The sequence below is a fragment of the Danio rerio genome, chromosome 9 (assembly GCF_049306965.1).
Source record: "Danio rerio strain Tuebingen ecotype United States chromosome 9, GRCz12tu, whole genome shotgun sequence".
Lineage (NCBI taxonomy): Eukaryota > Metazoa > Chordata > Actinopteri > Cypriniformes > Danionidae > Danio > Danio rerio.
This window is the reverse complement of record NC_133184.1, coordinates 42717601-42734914: the sequence shown is the minus strand read 5'-3', so window position 1 is coordinate 42734914 and position 17314 is coordinate 42717601. Positions and strand designations below refer to the sequence as shown.

At 36.1% G+C, this 17314-nt stretch overlaps 1 protein-coding gene across 6 annotated transcripts in view; it reads left to right on the top strand.

The window, feature by feature from the left end:
• Positions 1 to 17314, top strand: part of pms1 (PMS1 homolog 1, mismatch repair system component) — a 66688-nt gene that overhangs the window by 26724 nt on the left and 22650 nt on the right. For all 6 annotated transcript variants that reach the window (XM_068223333.2, XM_073911747.1, XM_073911749.1 and 3 more), the window contains 3 exon segments: positions 8005 to 8127; positions 11717 to 11866; positions 11955 to 12703. In XM_068223333.2, the coding sequence (XP_068079434.1) occupies positions 8005 to 8127; positions 11717 to 11866; positions 11955 to 12703 (1022 nt within the window).

The following is a 17314-nucleotide window of genomic DNA, read 5'->3' as shown; positions in this document are numbered from 1 at the left end:
TAAGCAGTGCGTAAGCGAGGCGCAACTCTGCGCCGGAGTTTAGACCGGGTTAGTTTTGGTCTAATGAAAAATCTATTATAGATTCTCAAAATAGCAACACCCCAGCAATCCGCCTCAGAACGCCTTCTTTTTAAGACCAGAACGCCTATGGGCGCACAAATGAGCGCTAATGCATTTGCTATTTAAAGTTTCTTTTGGCTGAAACTACCAAAAGACTACTGCGCTGCGTCTTGCGCCACACTGCGCCGGGTGTATGATAGGGCCCAAATTCTGTAAGTACTCAAATAAAGTAAAAAGAAAAAAAAAATAAACCATATAGTGCTTATATCAGGTACATCAGCAAGTTTAAAAGGCAATAATAAAAAAAATAGTACTATATCATCTAATTTCCTGATTAAAACAAACATGTTAAAATCTTAATATAATTATTAATTATTTATCTCCCTGCTGGTGAGAAGAGAGAGTGTGAAGGAGCAAAGCCAGTATGGATACTAACCAAGGGCAAGATTAGATCATTATTGATTGATTTATCGATATTTTTGACAACACTAACTCTAAATTTGTATTTACTTCCTATTAGGTTTCATGTTCAGGCTTAATTAATAAAGTACCTAATCATAACCAGGGCAAATTAAATAAATAAATAATTTAATAAATAGATAAATAACTAAATAGATAGATAGATAGATAGATAGATAGATAGATAGATAGATAGATAGATAGATAGATAGATAGATAGATAGATAGATAGATAGATAGATAGATAGATAGATAGATAGATAAAAAATAATATATGGATTTAATTAAAAGACTGTTATATATTTAATTTACACACTTAAAGATAATTTAATTTCAACTGGAGGATATTAATTTAAAATGTATAGGTTACATAACAGGATTGTCTAATGTTCCTTTCTTTCTTCTGGTCATTTTCTCCCCCCTACCTTCAAACGAACCGTTTGACCTTTTCTACCTTCGTCAGCAATAACACTCTCTTATCTCCCCTTCTTTCAGCTAAAGGCTCTCCTGTCGCTGATTCTGCCTCTCGTTCTATAATTATCTCTCCATTACGCAGAACTGTATAGGTCATACAGTACATGCATGACACGGTGATTCTAATTCAGGCATTTGGCCTGATCTCATCGCTGCCCTGCTGGAGAGGATGCTATTGTTGGTGCACACATGGTGTCCTACTTTGATATGTGAGGCTGATGAAGAATGCACAACGCTAGCATTGTCTAAATTTGCTGGCTCATTTAAGTGTGATTTATTCATGCTAAGTGTCCTTTTACAGAATATGCGTTTGAGTGGAGCGCTGCGGTTTGCATAGAGTCCCTGCTTGCATTTCGCCTTCATGTAGGAATAATTCTCTGTAGGCACACTTCGGGATTTGGCTCGGGCTGTTTTTGGCAGCTCGCTCCTCTCCTGCTGAACGTATAGCTGGACACATTGCGTATAGAGCTACACTCGATGGATGGTTTTCGCTGAGTCTTGCCAATATTCTGTAAAGCCATGTGCCAGATGAGAATGCATCTTTGCTTACCACTTATTAGTTGTAAGTCACCCTAGCATTCTAGGAATTGGTGGGTTTTACCAGGAGTTAATTTATGGCTTTGAGAGGGAGGATCTGTTGGAGTAATCAGTCATTAGGTGCACACTCATCATCAGGTCCAGTCCAATGCCAAGACCATCGCTAACCCTTCACCCCACCCCCCACGGCTTTGACACGTGAAGCCATTTGCAGATTACCCTGGTGCATTTCATTTTTGTATTTATTTATTTGGAAAGTAAACCTCAGTAGCAGACAAGTAGAGATGTGATGGAAGGAACATTTTCTATTATGATTATTGTGACTAAAATTAGTTGTTATTTTATGCAGATACACTCTCCTACAAAATCATCCCAGTCAATCTAAAATGATGAGTTATTTCCAGATAGAGCTATTCAGTTCATCTGGTGAAATTGGATTCATATTGCAATATACAGAGGGGAAAATAAGGATTAAAAATGTCTAAAGGTGCTGTTGACTTGAAATTTTCACCAGGTGTTGATAAGAACCCGTATATGCGAAGAAAACAAATCTTATCAGTGTACAAATGAATTTATGTGTAATAAAATGAAATGACACGGGGAAAAAGTAAAGAACACATGAAGAAAGGAAGGTGTAGAATAGCAGTGAAAGCCCAGACAGCAGATGAAATCTCTCAGTAGTTCTTCAGCAACCCTCTGCCCTTCGTCATTGTAAATTGATACTAGCTGCTTCAGTTTAACATCTATATTGGATGATGAGGATGGACAATGATCCAAAACACAGCCAAACAAACTCTTAAATGCTTTCAGAGAAAGAAAACCAAGCTGTAGAATGGCCCAGGTAATCATCTGACATGAATCTAATAGAAAATACGAAATAATGATCAGATTTGATAGAGGAGACCCACAGAACCATCATGATTTTAAAATCACACCTGAGCAATTCATGTGACTACATTCTCCATATGAGAGGTGTCTTTAAGAGGCATCACCACAAAAGCCATATATATAAATAGCAGTTCAGTAATTTCTCCTTGTCTCATTTCAGTGTTATTACACATAAGCTGTTTTTCAGATATTTTTGTTTTGTTTTATTTGTATGTATATATTGTTTGAGTTTTTACCAAAATCTGGTTAAATTTCATGTCGACATGTTATAAATATTATTCCTAAGAAAAACATGACATGTTCGGTCCCACTTTATATTTAGTGTCCTTAACTACTATGTACTTATATAAAAAAATAAATACAATGTACTTACTGTGTTTATAATGTATTTGAGAACACTTGTGGTGCTTTTGAGTTGGAATAGAGGTTGGGTTATGAACAGGTTTAGTGGTATGGGTAGGTTTAAGGGTAGGTTAAGGTGTAAGGGATGGTCAACAGTGTATTTACAAATGTAACTACAAAAGTTATTTACAGATGTAATTACATACATGTATTTAATCAAGCATAAGTACACAGTAAATACATGTATTTACACAAAAAGTACATTGTAACAAACTATTAATTCCTATGTAAGTACATATTAGTTAAGGTCACTTAATATAAAGTGGGACTACATGTTCAATACTTATTTTACCTGCTCTATATATCACAGAAAAACAAAATACTGCAGTGTCAGTTTTATACAACATTGGAGACAAATAATGGAGTGTTTCAAAGTAATTATACTTGCATTTTTTCTATAATCTATTTTTTTTATTTGGGAAACGTTTACTTGATTATTACCTATAGCATAATATTATACTCTTTTTACTCCACTTCATTTCATGAATTGTCATGCAATCACTCAGGATTGGATAGCTGTGCCTAATTCAGATAATTATTTTCAGGTAACCTGTTGGCTGAACGATTCATGTGTGCCTAAGATCTAGGGTTGAGGAGTATGGCTAAAAATCACAATAACATTTTTCTGATCCATCGATATCAGTAATTATCATGATAAATGCTGGGCTCGATTCACAGTAAATGGATCTAGACAATGTTTAGTTTTGTTTTGAAGCATGAACATTATATTACGTATTTATTAAACATGTGCCATTATTTTACTGAGGGGAAATGGTATTGTTTCATGATATGGTCAGAATTCAGTTCAGTAAATTGAAATTTCAGGGAATCAACAAGTGAGCAATGGGGTGTATGCACAAAGACTTTTAATTTCAGTCACTCAGCACCAGGGCTTCTGGTTAATTATCATCCCATACAAAATCACAGCGTTTAAGATCTGATTTCTTTAAAAACCAGCGATCTTCACTGCCTGGCTGAGATGCAATATAAAGTGGGTCTCAGACCAAACAAGAAACACAGCATTAAATTATATTTTTCTGCACCATGTCTTTAAAATATGGAAATTATTTTACTACAGTATTTTCAATAGAGTTTCTGCGCTGGCCTGCGGCTAATGACAGCACCTGCGTTTAAACAGTCTTTCGTCTCTTTTTTTAACAACTAAATAAATGCTTAAGTCCATTTAACTGAATATATTTGAGTTACAACGCTGATGATGTAAAAAGGAATCTAAAATAGTCATATAAAGCTCTCACCGAAAGTTCATCATTATAGCTGTGAATATAGCCCATCAAAGCCTAGAACAGGAGATCTTCTGAGCTTGAGTGTGTGCGAAAACGTAGTTGCTAATATATTTGTGTTAGGGATGCATGATATTGAAAATCTATATTTTCTGCGATGTATATTGCAATGTGAATAAAATTTCTTCAGATGACTTGAATATCTATTTACAAAAAATCATAATTTTATATTGATTGGGGTGATTTTGTAAAGCGAGGAATGTAATAAAAACTGCCTATCAGCATAGGTAAATAAAATAGAGCAAAAGATATGAAATAAACAGCTTTTAAGAATAATCAACTGTAAATTAATGTTGCATAATCTTTATGGTATAAATAATTCAATGAAGTTAAAGTACAATTTTTTATGCTTGAATTATTTTAAAATCTTCATACAGTCACATGCCTCAAAATCACGTAAACAACTTAACTCTCTTACACTGTTATGGTTAATATAATTAGAAACTATACAGTGACTGTGTATGTGAATCTGTTCAACTCTAATCCTCATTTAACATTGCAGAGAGCTCAGTGGCGGTTCTAGTTTAAATGGCACCCTGGGTGAAACCTCCCCCAAACATACCCCCTCCCCATCCCCCAAGAAATAAAGACACTATGGGGTTGACTTTATATATATTTTAAATATTTAAATATATATTTTAAATATATACAGTTGTAGTCAGAATTATTAGCCCCCTTGATTTATTAGACCGCTTGTTTATTTTTTCCCCAATTTCTGTTTAATGGAGAGAAGATTTTTTCAACACATTTCTAAACATAATAGTTTATATAAGTCATCTCTAATGACTGATTTATTTTATCTTTGCCATGATGACAGTAAATAATATTTGACTAGATATTTTTAAGACACTTCTATACAGCTTAAAGTGACATTTAAAGGCTTAACTAGGTTAATTAGGTTAACTAGGCAGGTTAGGGTAATTAGGCAAGTTCTTGTATATTGATGGTTTGTTCTGTAGATTATCGAGAAAAAATATAGCTTAAAGGGGCTAATCATTTTGTCCCTAAAATTGTGTTAAAATTTTTTAAAACTGCTTTTATTTTAGCCGAAATAAAACAAATAAGACTTTTTCAAGAGGAAAAAATTATCAGACATACTGTGAAAATTCCCTTGCTCTGTTAATCATTTAGGAAATATTTAAAAAAGAAGAAAAAATTTGAAGGGGGCTAATAATTCTGACTTGCACTGTACATTTAAAATAACTATTATAAATACATTGAAATATATTTATATCAGTAACAATAACAATCAATAACAATTTGTTTATTATTATTCATATTATTATTATTATCATTATTATGCAATTATTATTCTAAATAAATAACAGAAATCAATCCTAAATTTAACTGAAAACAATGTAAAGACACAACTGGAATAATAATACTTTTGCATGAGTATTAAGTATGACAGTTCAATAGAATACAAAAAATATATGTTTTGTAGATTTATCTGTTGTCTTATACCCGACTCATGCCCAAGAATTAATGTTATGAAGGCTTAGTTACCTCCCTGACTGATTGTTCATCCTTTCCACTTCATAGCCATGCTTATTCAAAGTAACGTCTTGATCATATGATATAAACTTTAGTTTTGTCGACTTGCAAGTTGACGCATATCGGCGTGCATGTACAGTAAACAACCGTTATCAGGAGGTGCGCGGGAATGGCTTTCTGCGCACATGCATCAATTTGTTTTCACCAGCGTTGTTTCAAATGCATCGTTGCGTATAAAGAATAACAAACCTGTGCGTGCAAAAGATGCCAAATGTGAATAGCCCCTAACATCTTTATTCTGGGATAATCAATCTAAATGAATACACTTGCATAAAGTAAATCTGATCTCAAAGCTTTTACTGGGGCACTTTTTTTTTTTGCATCATCTCCCCATGCAAGATCGCTAATACTTCCCATGCCTAAATCCACCACTGCCTGCGATGTGAATATTGTTGATGCACACATAGCGATATCGATGCTAGAACAATATATTGTGCAGCCCTAATTTGTATCGTTTATTATTCTAAATGAAAATATGATTTCTATAGAAGCTATATAGAACATATTAATGAAAAATTATATTCGGGTCACACGTGTTGTTTGTAAAAGAGTTGCTCATACACACTGTATTAAATGATTCAATGTGTACTTATTTGTGTATTAACGTTTAATTGGGGTTTTATTTAAATATTAAATTAAAACATGAGCAGCCAATAATGTTAGTGCAGTAGTAATCATCTGGCGGTCATGTGATGTCAACATGGAAGATCCACTTCATTCCAGCGTTGAAACAGTGATTTGAGTCATATGAAAGGGCTCAACAACAAGAACTGCCCGGTGGCCCAGGGCCAGCGTGAGAGACACTTGGGACAGTAGATCGGATCATTACTGGCCCGATTGGGACAGTGCTGCCTTATAACTAATGTTTAATTTGTCTGTGACTATTTGTGTGCATTTTAAGTTTGTGCTTTTAAGTCTTTAAACGCTACCTTCTCTGTGATGTCTTAAACACCATATTGCTTCCCGGTTCCTCTTATCTGATTGAGCATGCAGTTTTTTTCCATAACCTGGTAACAACCAGTACAGCGAAGAAACGGCAGCATGGTGGCAACATCAAATTTTAAGGCTAAAAGAAAATGTCTGTTTCTAACGTCTTGGAAGCTGACATTCACGTGTGAACAATGCAACAACAACAAAAAAAATAATAATAATAATAAGCAATGTTTTGCACAGTTTGCCATAAGTTTGACAATTCAGCCACCCTTTGTTAAATGATTTAAAACCGCAATAAAATACCTGCACATTTTCCGTACTGCTCTTTTTGTTTGCATAACACTTTTATTTACAATTTTTTAAAGTATTGAAATTCTAGATTTACAGACTTTATTTTTGACACATTATTTAAAATATGTGGCTAAAACAGCTATTGATTTCCCCATTTTTTGATGGGGCCAGTGAAAATTTTTGCAGGGCAAGTAAAAATCTGAACCACTGGCCCGATCGGATCAGTAGAAAAAATCCTTAGCGTTGAACCCTGATATGTATTTTCCAGAATTTCATATAGACTCTGGGATTGTTTTTACTTTCTAACAAGTTTTGAAACCTTTTTATTCCATTATTGTTTGCATATAGAGTCAATCAGAAGAGCTTTATTTTGGTTCTGCGTTGGAATGGTTACAGGTTTTCTGAAGCGGGTTTGCAGTTGACTGTTTTTGTGCTGTGGCCGAGATCCTTCTGCGCTGGAAGAGTCCAGAATAATAACCTCCATTCAGTGCACAAAACAGAAAGGACTGGGCCACCTACGCCACCGTAATTGACAAATGTGGCAAAGTATACAGAACATAAGTGTTGATTGTGAAAGTCACAATACCCCTGATTATCAGGTTTGTCAGAGACTCCAATTAAAATGTCCTCTTGCCAGCCAACTGCTGTGCTTGTTAATTCCAAATTGTGAGCTCTAGCATCACAATCTAGCCCTAGATCACTGATTAATTTGGAGCCGTTTCTCATCCCGCCACTTCGCCGTTGCTGCCTTTAGCCAAGAGAAACATTGCACATTTTAGCAAACTTGGCCACTCCATAGTTAGGAGATGACAAATGGGTCCTGATAGCACAGCGAAGTCTTAATTGGTTACTGCAAAGTGGGCTGAAGGCCAGCAGTGCGTCATTTTGTTTGTTTTGGAGGAAGTTCACGGAAGCCTCAATGTGCTCTGACAATTAATGAGTATGGTTTGTGGCAGGGAGGGAAATAAAAGAATAACTACACTAGATTTAACATGGACCGAGTTTATTACTCACCAGCTTCTTCATGCACATTTCAACCAGGAAATAGATGTGATTTTTTTGGGGCTGTTGTATTCATGCATCAGTGTGTCTTATGTTTGCACAGATCCACATCGATGGATTCTTTCCCAAACCGGGCTCAGATTTGAATTCCACCAGCTCCTCTACGACTGATAAGTCATTCATCTTTGTAAACAGTCGACCTGTGCATCATAAAGAGATACTTAAGGTAAAGGAGCTGCCATTTACAATTGTCCCAATACTGCTTTTTAAAGGGGTGGTTCACCCAAAAGTAAAATCATTTACATACTTTACTCAACCTTTACTTCTTTCAAATCAGTTCAAATGATGAGGGTTTTTTTTTTCCGTTGAGCACATAAGAAGGTATTTTGAAGAATGTAGAATTCCTGTTACCCAGGGGCTCTCAATGTGTAACCCCTCCAAATAGTGTGACCAAGACATCAAAAATAAATTTAGTTCAGCCACTGTACTTATGAAGTGACGTGCATCTGTTAAATACAGCATGAGCTGCAGTTGAAGGCTGCGCAAAGCGTGAGTCACCTGACATTAAGCGAGTAAGTAGAGCAAGCAGCCGAAAACATTTGGATACTTAATCGTATAGGCTTTTCAACGCCACGTTTCTGCTGTACCGAACAAAACTGCTGCAACTAAACAAAGTTATGCCACCTGTGCGCTAGTTTAAGTTCCAAGCTTATACACCAAGGCTAACATGCACGCACACTGGATTAATCATAGCAGCGGCCCATTCACATATTGCGTCTTTTACGTGGGGGAATTCGGTATTTCCAATATTAGAGTATATGCCAAAATGCGCACGCAAGCGGAGCGATGCACACGCGCCTTCCAGATGCACCACGTAGAAAACATCTCATGCTGCAGCAGTGAGAGTTGTGCATGGCTTTCAGTGCAATGTAAAGAAAAGACATGTACAAATTATTAAAATGATTATGTATGAACGCAGATAATAACAACAATTCATTTAAATGCTTACCTAATATAAAGCTTAAACTTACATTAGACGTGATAATTGTAAAAACCATGATTATTCTACAAACTATATAATCATACAGCCAAAATCTATCATCATTGCATCCATAATTGCTTTGCAGTTCAAAACATAACATATGAATGTGTCTGGATGTCGAAGAAGCCTACTTAAGCAATGCACTGCTTTTGTTGTGCTTTGAAATACAACATTTTAATATGCTTGTTAAAAAAAGTCTATTGTACAATGCACTGATGTTATGTAGTTTCAAAATAAAATATGTTAACATTTTAATGTTTAAAAAATACAACGTAGTGTCTTAAGGAGCAAAATTAAATGCTTTTGTGTCACTCATATTGCAAGTCATATCTCTCCGGCCCTTCATTTGGGATGCTGGTCCCCATGACAAACTAATCGAATACCCCTAGTCTACATTAAAAGGTCCAAATCTGAATTTTAATTAAGGTAAAGGTCCGGAACAATTGTTATTAAATAACTTAAAACAACACTGTTTATTTTACTTCGCATTTACAACATTAAATTCAATGCAAATGTGGCAAAACCACTAATATAAGTGCATTTTTGTACAGAACACAATAAAAAGTAGGCCAAAAAACCAATAGTATCTGGATGCAGCAATTATGCTGCCAGCTGGGATTGCATATCTCAGAGATGTGATGTCAGTCACAATGCACTCAATGGACGTCACTGTGAGGGGTAGGGTTAAGTGTGGGCATTAAAACGCATTGCAAGCAGCTCAGATTGCAACTGCACCAGGTCTGCATCCAGACATCTCACCTAAAAAGGTAAAAAATACAAAAGATGTGTAATAAAAATTTTTATGGTGGAGTTTTGCGGTCCTTATGTCTGTATTTTGTGGATACTGCCATTCAAATTGTCTGTTTTGTTTCATAGTGGCATTTCATTTTTTACTCTTTACAACTTTAATTGTCTCATTACAAATCAAGCAGGGCTGCGTTTCTGAAAACCACCGTTAGCCAATTAAGGTTGCAAGTTCTGTCGCTACAAACTTAGTTTGTTGATTTGGCATTTCCTAAATCCATCGTTCCAACAGACATTCGCAAACTGTGTCGCAAACTTCTATGCTTGCAACTACATCTCTGGAGCTGTAGTTAGAAACATAGTTCCTGGCTGTGTTCTATTCCTAGTTATCCCCCCTATGCCCTATTCATTTAGAAAATTCTAACATTTAAAGTTGGAATTATTTTAATAAAAGCATTAAAGTCATCACTCTTAGGTGTCTTTTGTTTTCAAAGTATTTTTTACAGTTCAGTTAGCGATCTTCATGTTTACAATTGCGTTGCCTTCGGAGTGCACTTTGAAAACATTAATGTCATTTTGAACACAGCCGTGGCTCATGACGAAAGCTATAGGTGACATGTTATTTAAAAGCAGAATTTATGTTATGTCTGCAAAGCTTGTGAAAACAAAAAACATAGCATACGTTAATGCTTTTAATTTATATTAAGATATTTATTAAGTATCTGTACTGTATATGACATGGGCCTGTTGGTTAGAACATTTCTGCAGTGGTTTATATGTGTTAAAATCTAAAAATAGACTTTTTAAAAAATCATTGTTATTATCACTATTATTATAAAAGTAATTATTATCACATTTTCATTTTCTAATAAATAATATTAAATTTCATTATTTAAGAAATCACCTCATTATTTATTTATTTATATGATTTATATATGAGATTAGAATACAGTACGTGTTAGCTTTTGTAAATGATTTTATATTTTAGAATAGAATATGTAATGTTCTCAATAATATTTGTAAAGGAAACATAGGTCCTAGATGTGCCGTTTACATATATTTCAATTAATATGGAAAACGAGTGCATGTTTTTAATGAAACTAAAATAGGATTTATTTTCTTTTTAAATGTGTGTGCGTGTAAAACTATATAATTCACTCAAAGAAATTATGTGGTTCTTCTCTATTATTAGTTATTAGTTATCTAGTTATTAATCCACCCCGTTTAGAGCGTCATTATGAACGCTTTACAGTATAACTAACGTGGTTCAAATGATAGATCTGCGACAGAGAAACTACGGTGTTGGGAAACACTCGTCACTACATCATTCTTTTCCCAAACATTGCACCATAATACGATAGTTCAGCCGCAAGTTACGTCGTTGTTTGGGAAACGCACCCCAGAATGGCTTTGTGCTGGCTCGTGGCAAAATAAACGCATACTTATCTGTCCATTCAGCTTTTTTTCCCCATGAGACCGACATCTTGATCCATTTAAGATGATCCACGCAGGAAAACTATGAATATATTGCCAATAATTTTATTTCGGTTCGTATTCTTTATATATATATATATATATATATATATATATATATATATATATATATATATATATATATATATATATATATATATATATATTGATTTACATGGTTGATGCATTTATCAATGAAGGAAATCCAGTTGGGTCTGGGTTGAATACCCTCGACGTCTGGACTTTGAAAAGCCCCGCTGTAACCATTGACATCTATAGTTGGAAAAATAAATAGCATTCTTCAGTGAATCTTCTTTAGTGTTTAATAAAAAAAAAATATTCTCAAACCTTTAGATTTCATCTTAGATTTACTTGATTTTGTTTTCATATATAATGATATTTTTCAGATTTACTGAGCTTTTTAATGAAGTTTTGATTGAATTCCATTGATTTTTCCTTGACTCAATTCTGTTTTTTACCAGACTATATTTCATTGAAGGTTTATTGTGAAGTTGTAAACTTACAGAGACACTTTAAATGCACATTTTCACTGCAGCTTATCAAGCAGTATTACACCAGTGCTCAGTCTAACAGTGAATCCGTAAGCCGCCGATATCCCACTTTTATGATGAACATCACCATACCGGCCTCAACTGTGGACGTTAACCTGACACCTGATAAAACTGAAGTGATGCTACAGAATAAGGTAAACAAGTGTAGAACATTATATACGTTTATACCTACAATGAAAAAGTGTTAGGACTAATTGAACCTATATTAACACTTTTCACCAGGATGAAGTTCTGTTGTCAGTGGAGACTATGCTAATCTCCTTGTATGGATACTCTAATGGTGAAGAGAATCTCAAAACTGCAGGAAATCCCTCTGATGTTACTTCATTGGATGAGCCTAAACGGACTTCCCCAGATATTAGTTTAAAGCACCCAGAACTGCCCGAGGATTCTTCCTCGAATGCAGAAAAACAGGACGGTGAGCTCTCCTTGAGCAACACCGCAAACACCAGCTCTTCTTCGATTTCGGAGGATTGGGTGATCAACAGAAGTGATTTGGACAGTATTAATTGCTCAGTACCTGTTGACGATGTGGTAATGAACTCTACAGCTGATCTGAACTCCAACTCTCCAAAGGCGTCTGAGAGTGACAGCGGTCCAGAGAGCCAGATATCTGCCGAGAACTGGAGTGCGGGCAGGGCCTTCTCCAATCAAATCACTGGGGAATACCTAGAACCTGTCAAACTGCACATCCCAAAGGCAATTGAAGACCTTGGAGGAACCGAGGCCAAGAGCGTGAAGTCTAGCCCATCTAAAAAGCCCTCTAACGTGATTGTGGAGAAAATGGCCAAGCTGACAGCCTATGAGCTTATCAGCAACCGCTCCGTGCGTCAGCCCTCGTCTGCCTTTTCGCTGTTTGAGCAAGACACCAGATCGCAGGTCCTCCAGGAGAACCCAAAAGCCAGTCCTCAGGATGTCACAGCTGCTGCGAAAGAGAGATGGGAAAGCCTCGGGGAGGAAGACCGCAAAAAGTAAGTTTCCAGATTTCACCTGTGAAGACACACTTTCCAGTTGCTGTGATTCACCCTCTCTGTGTGTAGCGAGAGAAAAAATTGACCTGCCACTAGTGTTCATAAAATATGGATTGGAAAATCTCTTTGGCCTGGTCGAGTGTTGCTACCTGAAGGAAGAATTGATGAGCTGTTTGTATTTTCCAGAAAACTGTGTTTGATTACTTGGTTTGATGGTCAATAGGCTGTTTTCCATTGTAAAAGAGGTATTCAGGGTTTTTTTTTTCCTAAAATATGCCACATTCTTTCAGTTCCATCTGCTGCCAGAAGATTCCTTTTCATTCTATACCAGATGAAGTCCATATCTGGCTAATTTATTGGTTGGTTATTGGCTCCAGGAATTCTCAGGTTGGATATGTGGATGTATCTTATCACCCTAGAAACTACCTGTCAGAATCTACTAATTCTTCGTTATTACACTTTGTCCACATTATAGTATAGTATTCATCAAACTACGACATAACACACATGGAATTATAGGAAACATTACCGTAGATTCCAAAAATAGTCATAACCATGTTACCCTTTTGCCTAGATTCCAGTTGGGCATGAGATGCTTTCTGGAATGCTTTTTAAAATACTAAAAAGATAAGGAGTTCCCATGTATGCTGGGTACTGTTTTTATTTTACTGTGTAATGGCCCATTTCTACTGAGTGGTACGGTACGGGTTTGTACGGGTTACCTTTATCAGACTTGCATTTCAACTGCCAAAAAGGTACCAATGGTACGACAGTAAGTTTCAGTCAACATTATTCTCTCTCGAGGAAATGTCAAAGTAAAGTTGTACGGGTCGTTCACAAAAACACGCAGCACAGTCAAGTCAGTGCAAATCTATCATCTGTATTTTTAATCTTCACCAGTACATTGTTAGAGAGTAAATCCATCATTCTGAGTTCATAATAGTCCAAAAAGTGATGATAATAGTTAAATATGGCAGTTTGTTCATGTTTTAGGTTGCTGAAAGAATCATTTGCTCTTTTGTTTTTTTTTCTTAAAAAATTAAATTTTAGAAGCACTTTAATAATCACGCACATGGTATTATCATCAGCCTAAGAAGTTTGTTATTTCAAATATAGATGTGCAGTGAGCTCTCTGGCGAAAGTAAAACCGCTGGTGCTTTAGACGGCCTTGTAAACAACTACGGGGAACAGGGTAGATTCTACTCTGGCTTTGTGGCTGTTCAAGAGGACGGCAAGGTTTGTTTAAGCTCGGGTCGACCATGGCTCGTTATTATATGTATTTATGATTGCGGTCTAATGTCTCAGCTGTCTATTTAAAAATTTTGCTTTCTTTGTTTTCATTCTCCTGGCTTGTGCACGCGCTCGTGACGTATCTCTTTTAACCAATAGCGTTCAGCTGCTCACCTTGCCTTTTGGTATCCTTTTGTTGTGCTAGGTATCCTTTCAAAAGAATACCCAAAAAGTGGTTCGGTACAGTTCGATTTTGGTAGCTTTTGACAGTGGAACCACTCAGAGGAAACAGGCTGTAAAAAGTCATTCATAAAAAAAGTCTATGCATTGAGTTAATTCTTATAAAGTGATATAGTGAAATATAAATAAATATATAAATAAAGTGAAATACAATATAGTCTAGAACTGAACTGAAAAGTTAGCTGTAAATGACATTAATAATACATCTTTAAATATGTATCAGAATTGTGCACTTTTAATTGTGCAAGTAATGAAATATGTCTTGATTAATTATGGATATTCCAGAGCTGTAGAGCATTCAATTGGATGAAAATCTGTGGTGCAAGACGAGTCATCAAGATTTTCGATGCATTTGCCCTCAAGACTTCTCATTCATTTTTTTTCTCGCCTTAGTCCTTTTATTGATCTGGGTCGCCACAGCGGAATGAACCACCAATTTATCCAGCATATGTTTTATGTAGCGGATGCCCTTCCAGCTGCAACCTATTACTAGGAAGTATCCATGCACACTCATTCACACACATACACTATGAACAATTTAGCTTACCCAATTCACCTAAAGCGCATGTCTTTGGACTGTGGGGGAAACCGGAGCACCCAGGAGGAAATCCATTTGGAGAACATGCAAACTCCACACAGAAATGGCAACTGACCCAGTCGAGGCTCGAACAAGTGACCTTCTTGCTGTGAGGACAACGTGCTACTCACTGCGTCACTGTGGGCATATCTGTTATATGTATGTTTTGGTACTTGCAGAACGTTTGCATCTGGTATTAAAGGAATAGTTCACCCAAAACTAAAAAATACTGTCAATTACTCACTCTTCACTTGTTCCAAACCTGTTTGACTTCACTTTTTAAGAAAACTGTAACCATTGACTTCCATAGTATTTGCTTTTTTAACTATGGATGTCAGTCCTTACCTGTGTTCAGCTTTCTTCAAAATATCTTCTTTAATGTTCAAAAAGCTTTGGAACCACTTGAGGGTGAGTAAATAACGAGTACATTTTCATTTTTGGGTGAACAAAGCCTTTAAAATGCATCTTCATCAATCTGATCACAAGCGGATGATGCTTAATACAATATAAATGACGTGTCAAATATTTTGAGCCAGTTCACCATTGAAACATGGATTTGTTCATTCAATAGTACACGTTTCACGAAGTGCTCCCTCAAAAGTGATGTAGAGCGTTGTGTAATCCAAACACATGAGACCCATTCAGATGCATGTTAATTCCAGGTGTAAATGGAAATGCGTCTTAGATGACCACTCGCCATCGGACGAGGTAGACACAAGATCATAGCAGTAAATGAGAAATACGCTTATCACTTCAAATGAAAAGAGCGCTCTCCCCTCCCAAAAGCTGTCTAAATCACAGCATGCCAAGTCAGCATGATTAGATGAATGGAAAGTGGATCTCAGCATTGCTACCGGCACTTATGTAATGCATGGAAAAAGACATCTGAATCCTGTTGCGCATTATTGCCGTCTTAACCCTTATCAAGCACTCGTTTGCTTTCCCGGTAGCGTGCACTTATGAGAATCAAATTTACGTGGATTCATGTAAGACGGGTCCATCACATATGGGCATGCTGAGCAGAGGGGTCAGAGATTGTTGACATGGATGTTTGGGGGAGGGAGTGCGCTTGTTAGATTTTTGGTTCGCAGTGGTCTGATGCAGCAATAAAATGGCTGGCGCTGATCCAGGCACTCTATATGTACTTGGTTTACATCCAAAGTGCCCACACCAAGGGAACATTGCTTTCTTATTGCACGTTTTATGTGCATTTTATCCTCTTTATGAATTCCAGGCTGAAAATGCAAACCGTGCCGTTTAAATGGCTTTCATCATGTATGCGAGCGTCCAGTGAGGTCCTTCTCAGGACACGATAGAGAAGCTTTCGTTTGCTTTTTCCACACTCGCCCTAATATAATATGATGTTTATGGCGATAATATAGCTTCACTGATGTAGAACTATAGGTTTTGATGACCATATTTTAATTCCTTTCGATTTTATGTTTTATATTTGGGTTTTTTCCTATAGGGATGCTCTGATCAGGATTTTTGCAGCCGATACCGAGTACCAATTCCTCGTCATGGTGATAGGCCAATACCAAGTACTGATTTTGATGCTTCAAGCTTTATAATGCATAAAGCACATTTTCAGTCCAAGTGTGGCTAAATTGGCAAATTGGCAAGAAAATCTCTAATAAAGCAGTTTGGAAACATTGCAAATGATGGAAGAAGAATTCAACATGTCTCAATGAAGTTTGGAGCGCATATTTAATGCATAAGGAGTTAAACTACACACCTATAAATCCATTACTTCTTTATTGAAAGGAAATAAGTTAAAATAAACTACTGCTTATTACAATATGTATATTACAAGAAGTTATTTAATACAGTTTAAGGTCACGGTTAAGGTCAATACAGTTTAAGGTCATGGTTAAGGTCAGTACAGTTTAAGGTCACGGTTACAGACAGTACGGTTCAGTATATATGCTCGGTAAAAAAGCACTCCTAAAATAAATATAGAAGAAAATGTATATGATATAGCAAAGAACCAGTGCTTTTGAGGGTTTTCATGTACCTATCAGTAGTTTTTAGTCATATAAACTAAAAAATGGGGCAGCACAGTGGCTCAGTGGTTAGCACTGTTGCCTCACAGCAGGAAATTCGCTGGTTTGAGTCTCGGCTGGGCCAGTTGGGATTTCTTCCCCTGTTCAAGTGGGTTTCCTCCGGTTGGGGAAAAGTTAATTTTGAAAGTTACTCCCCCCAAAAAGTAACTTATTGCATTACTTAGTTACTTTTATTGGAAGTAATGCATTATATTACTTTTAGGTTACTTTTGCGTTACTTTTCCTTACCTGGCTGAGGTTTGGTCTCTTTCAGAACTTGCTGGTGTTTTTCTCCTTTTTTAATAGAGAAGCTCTGCATTTAATAGCCACCTGTAAAACCTACACTGTCATTTTCCTTTAAAGAAATATAGGATAAAATTATATTTTGAGAACTGTCAGAGCCCAGAGCTATACATGCTGTATATACAGATTAATAAAAACATGTAAAGTAATTTAAAGTATTAGTTAAGTAAATTCAGTGTCCATTGATATAAAGGTTGCAATAAAGCCTAAAAGTACTAA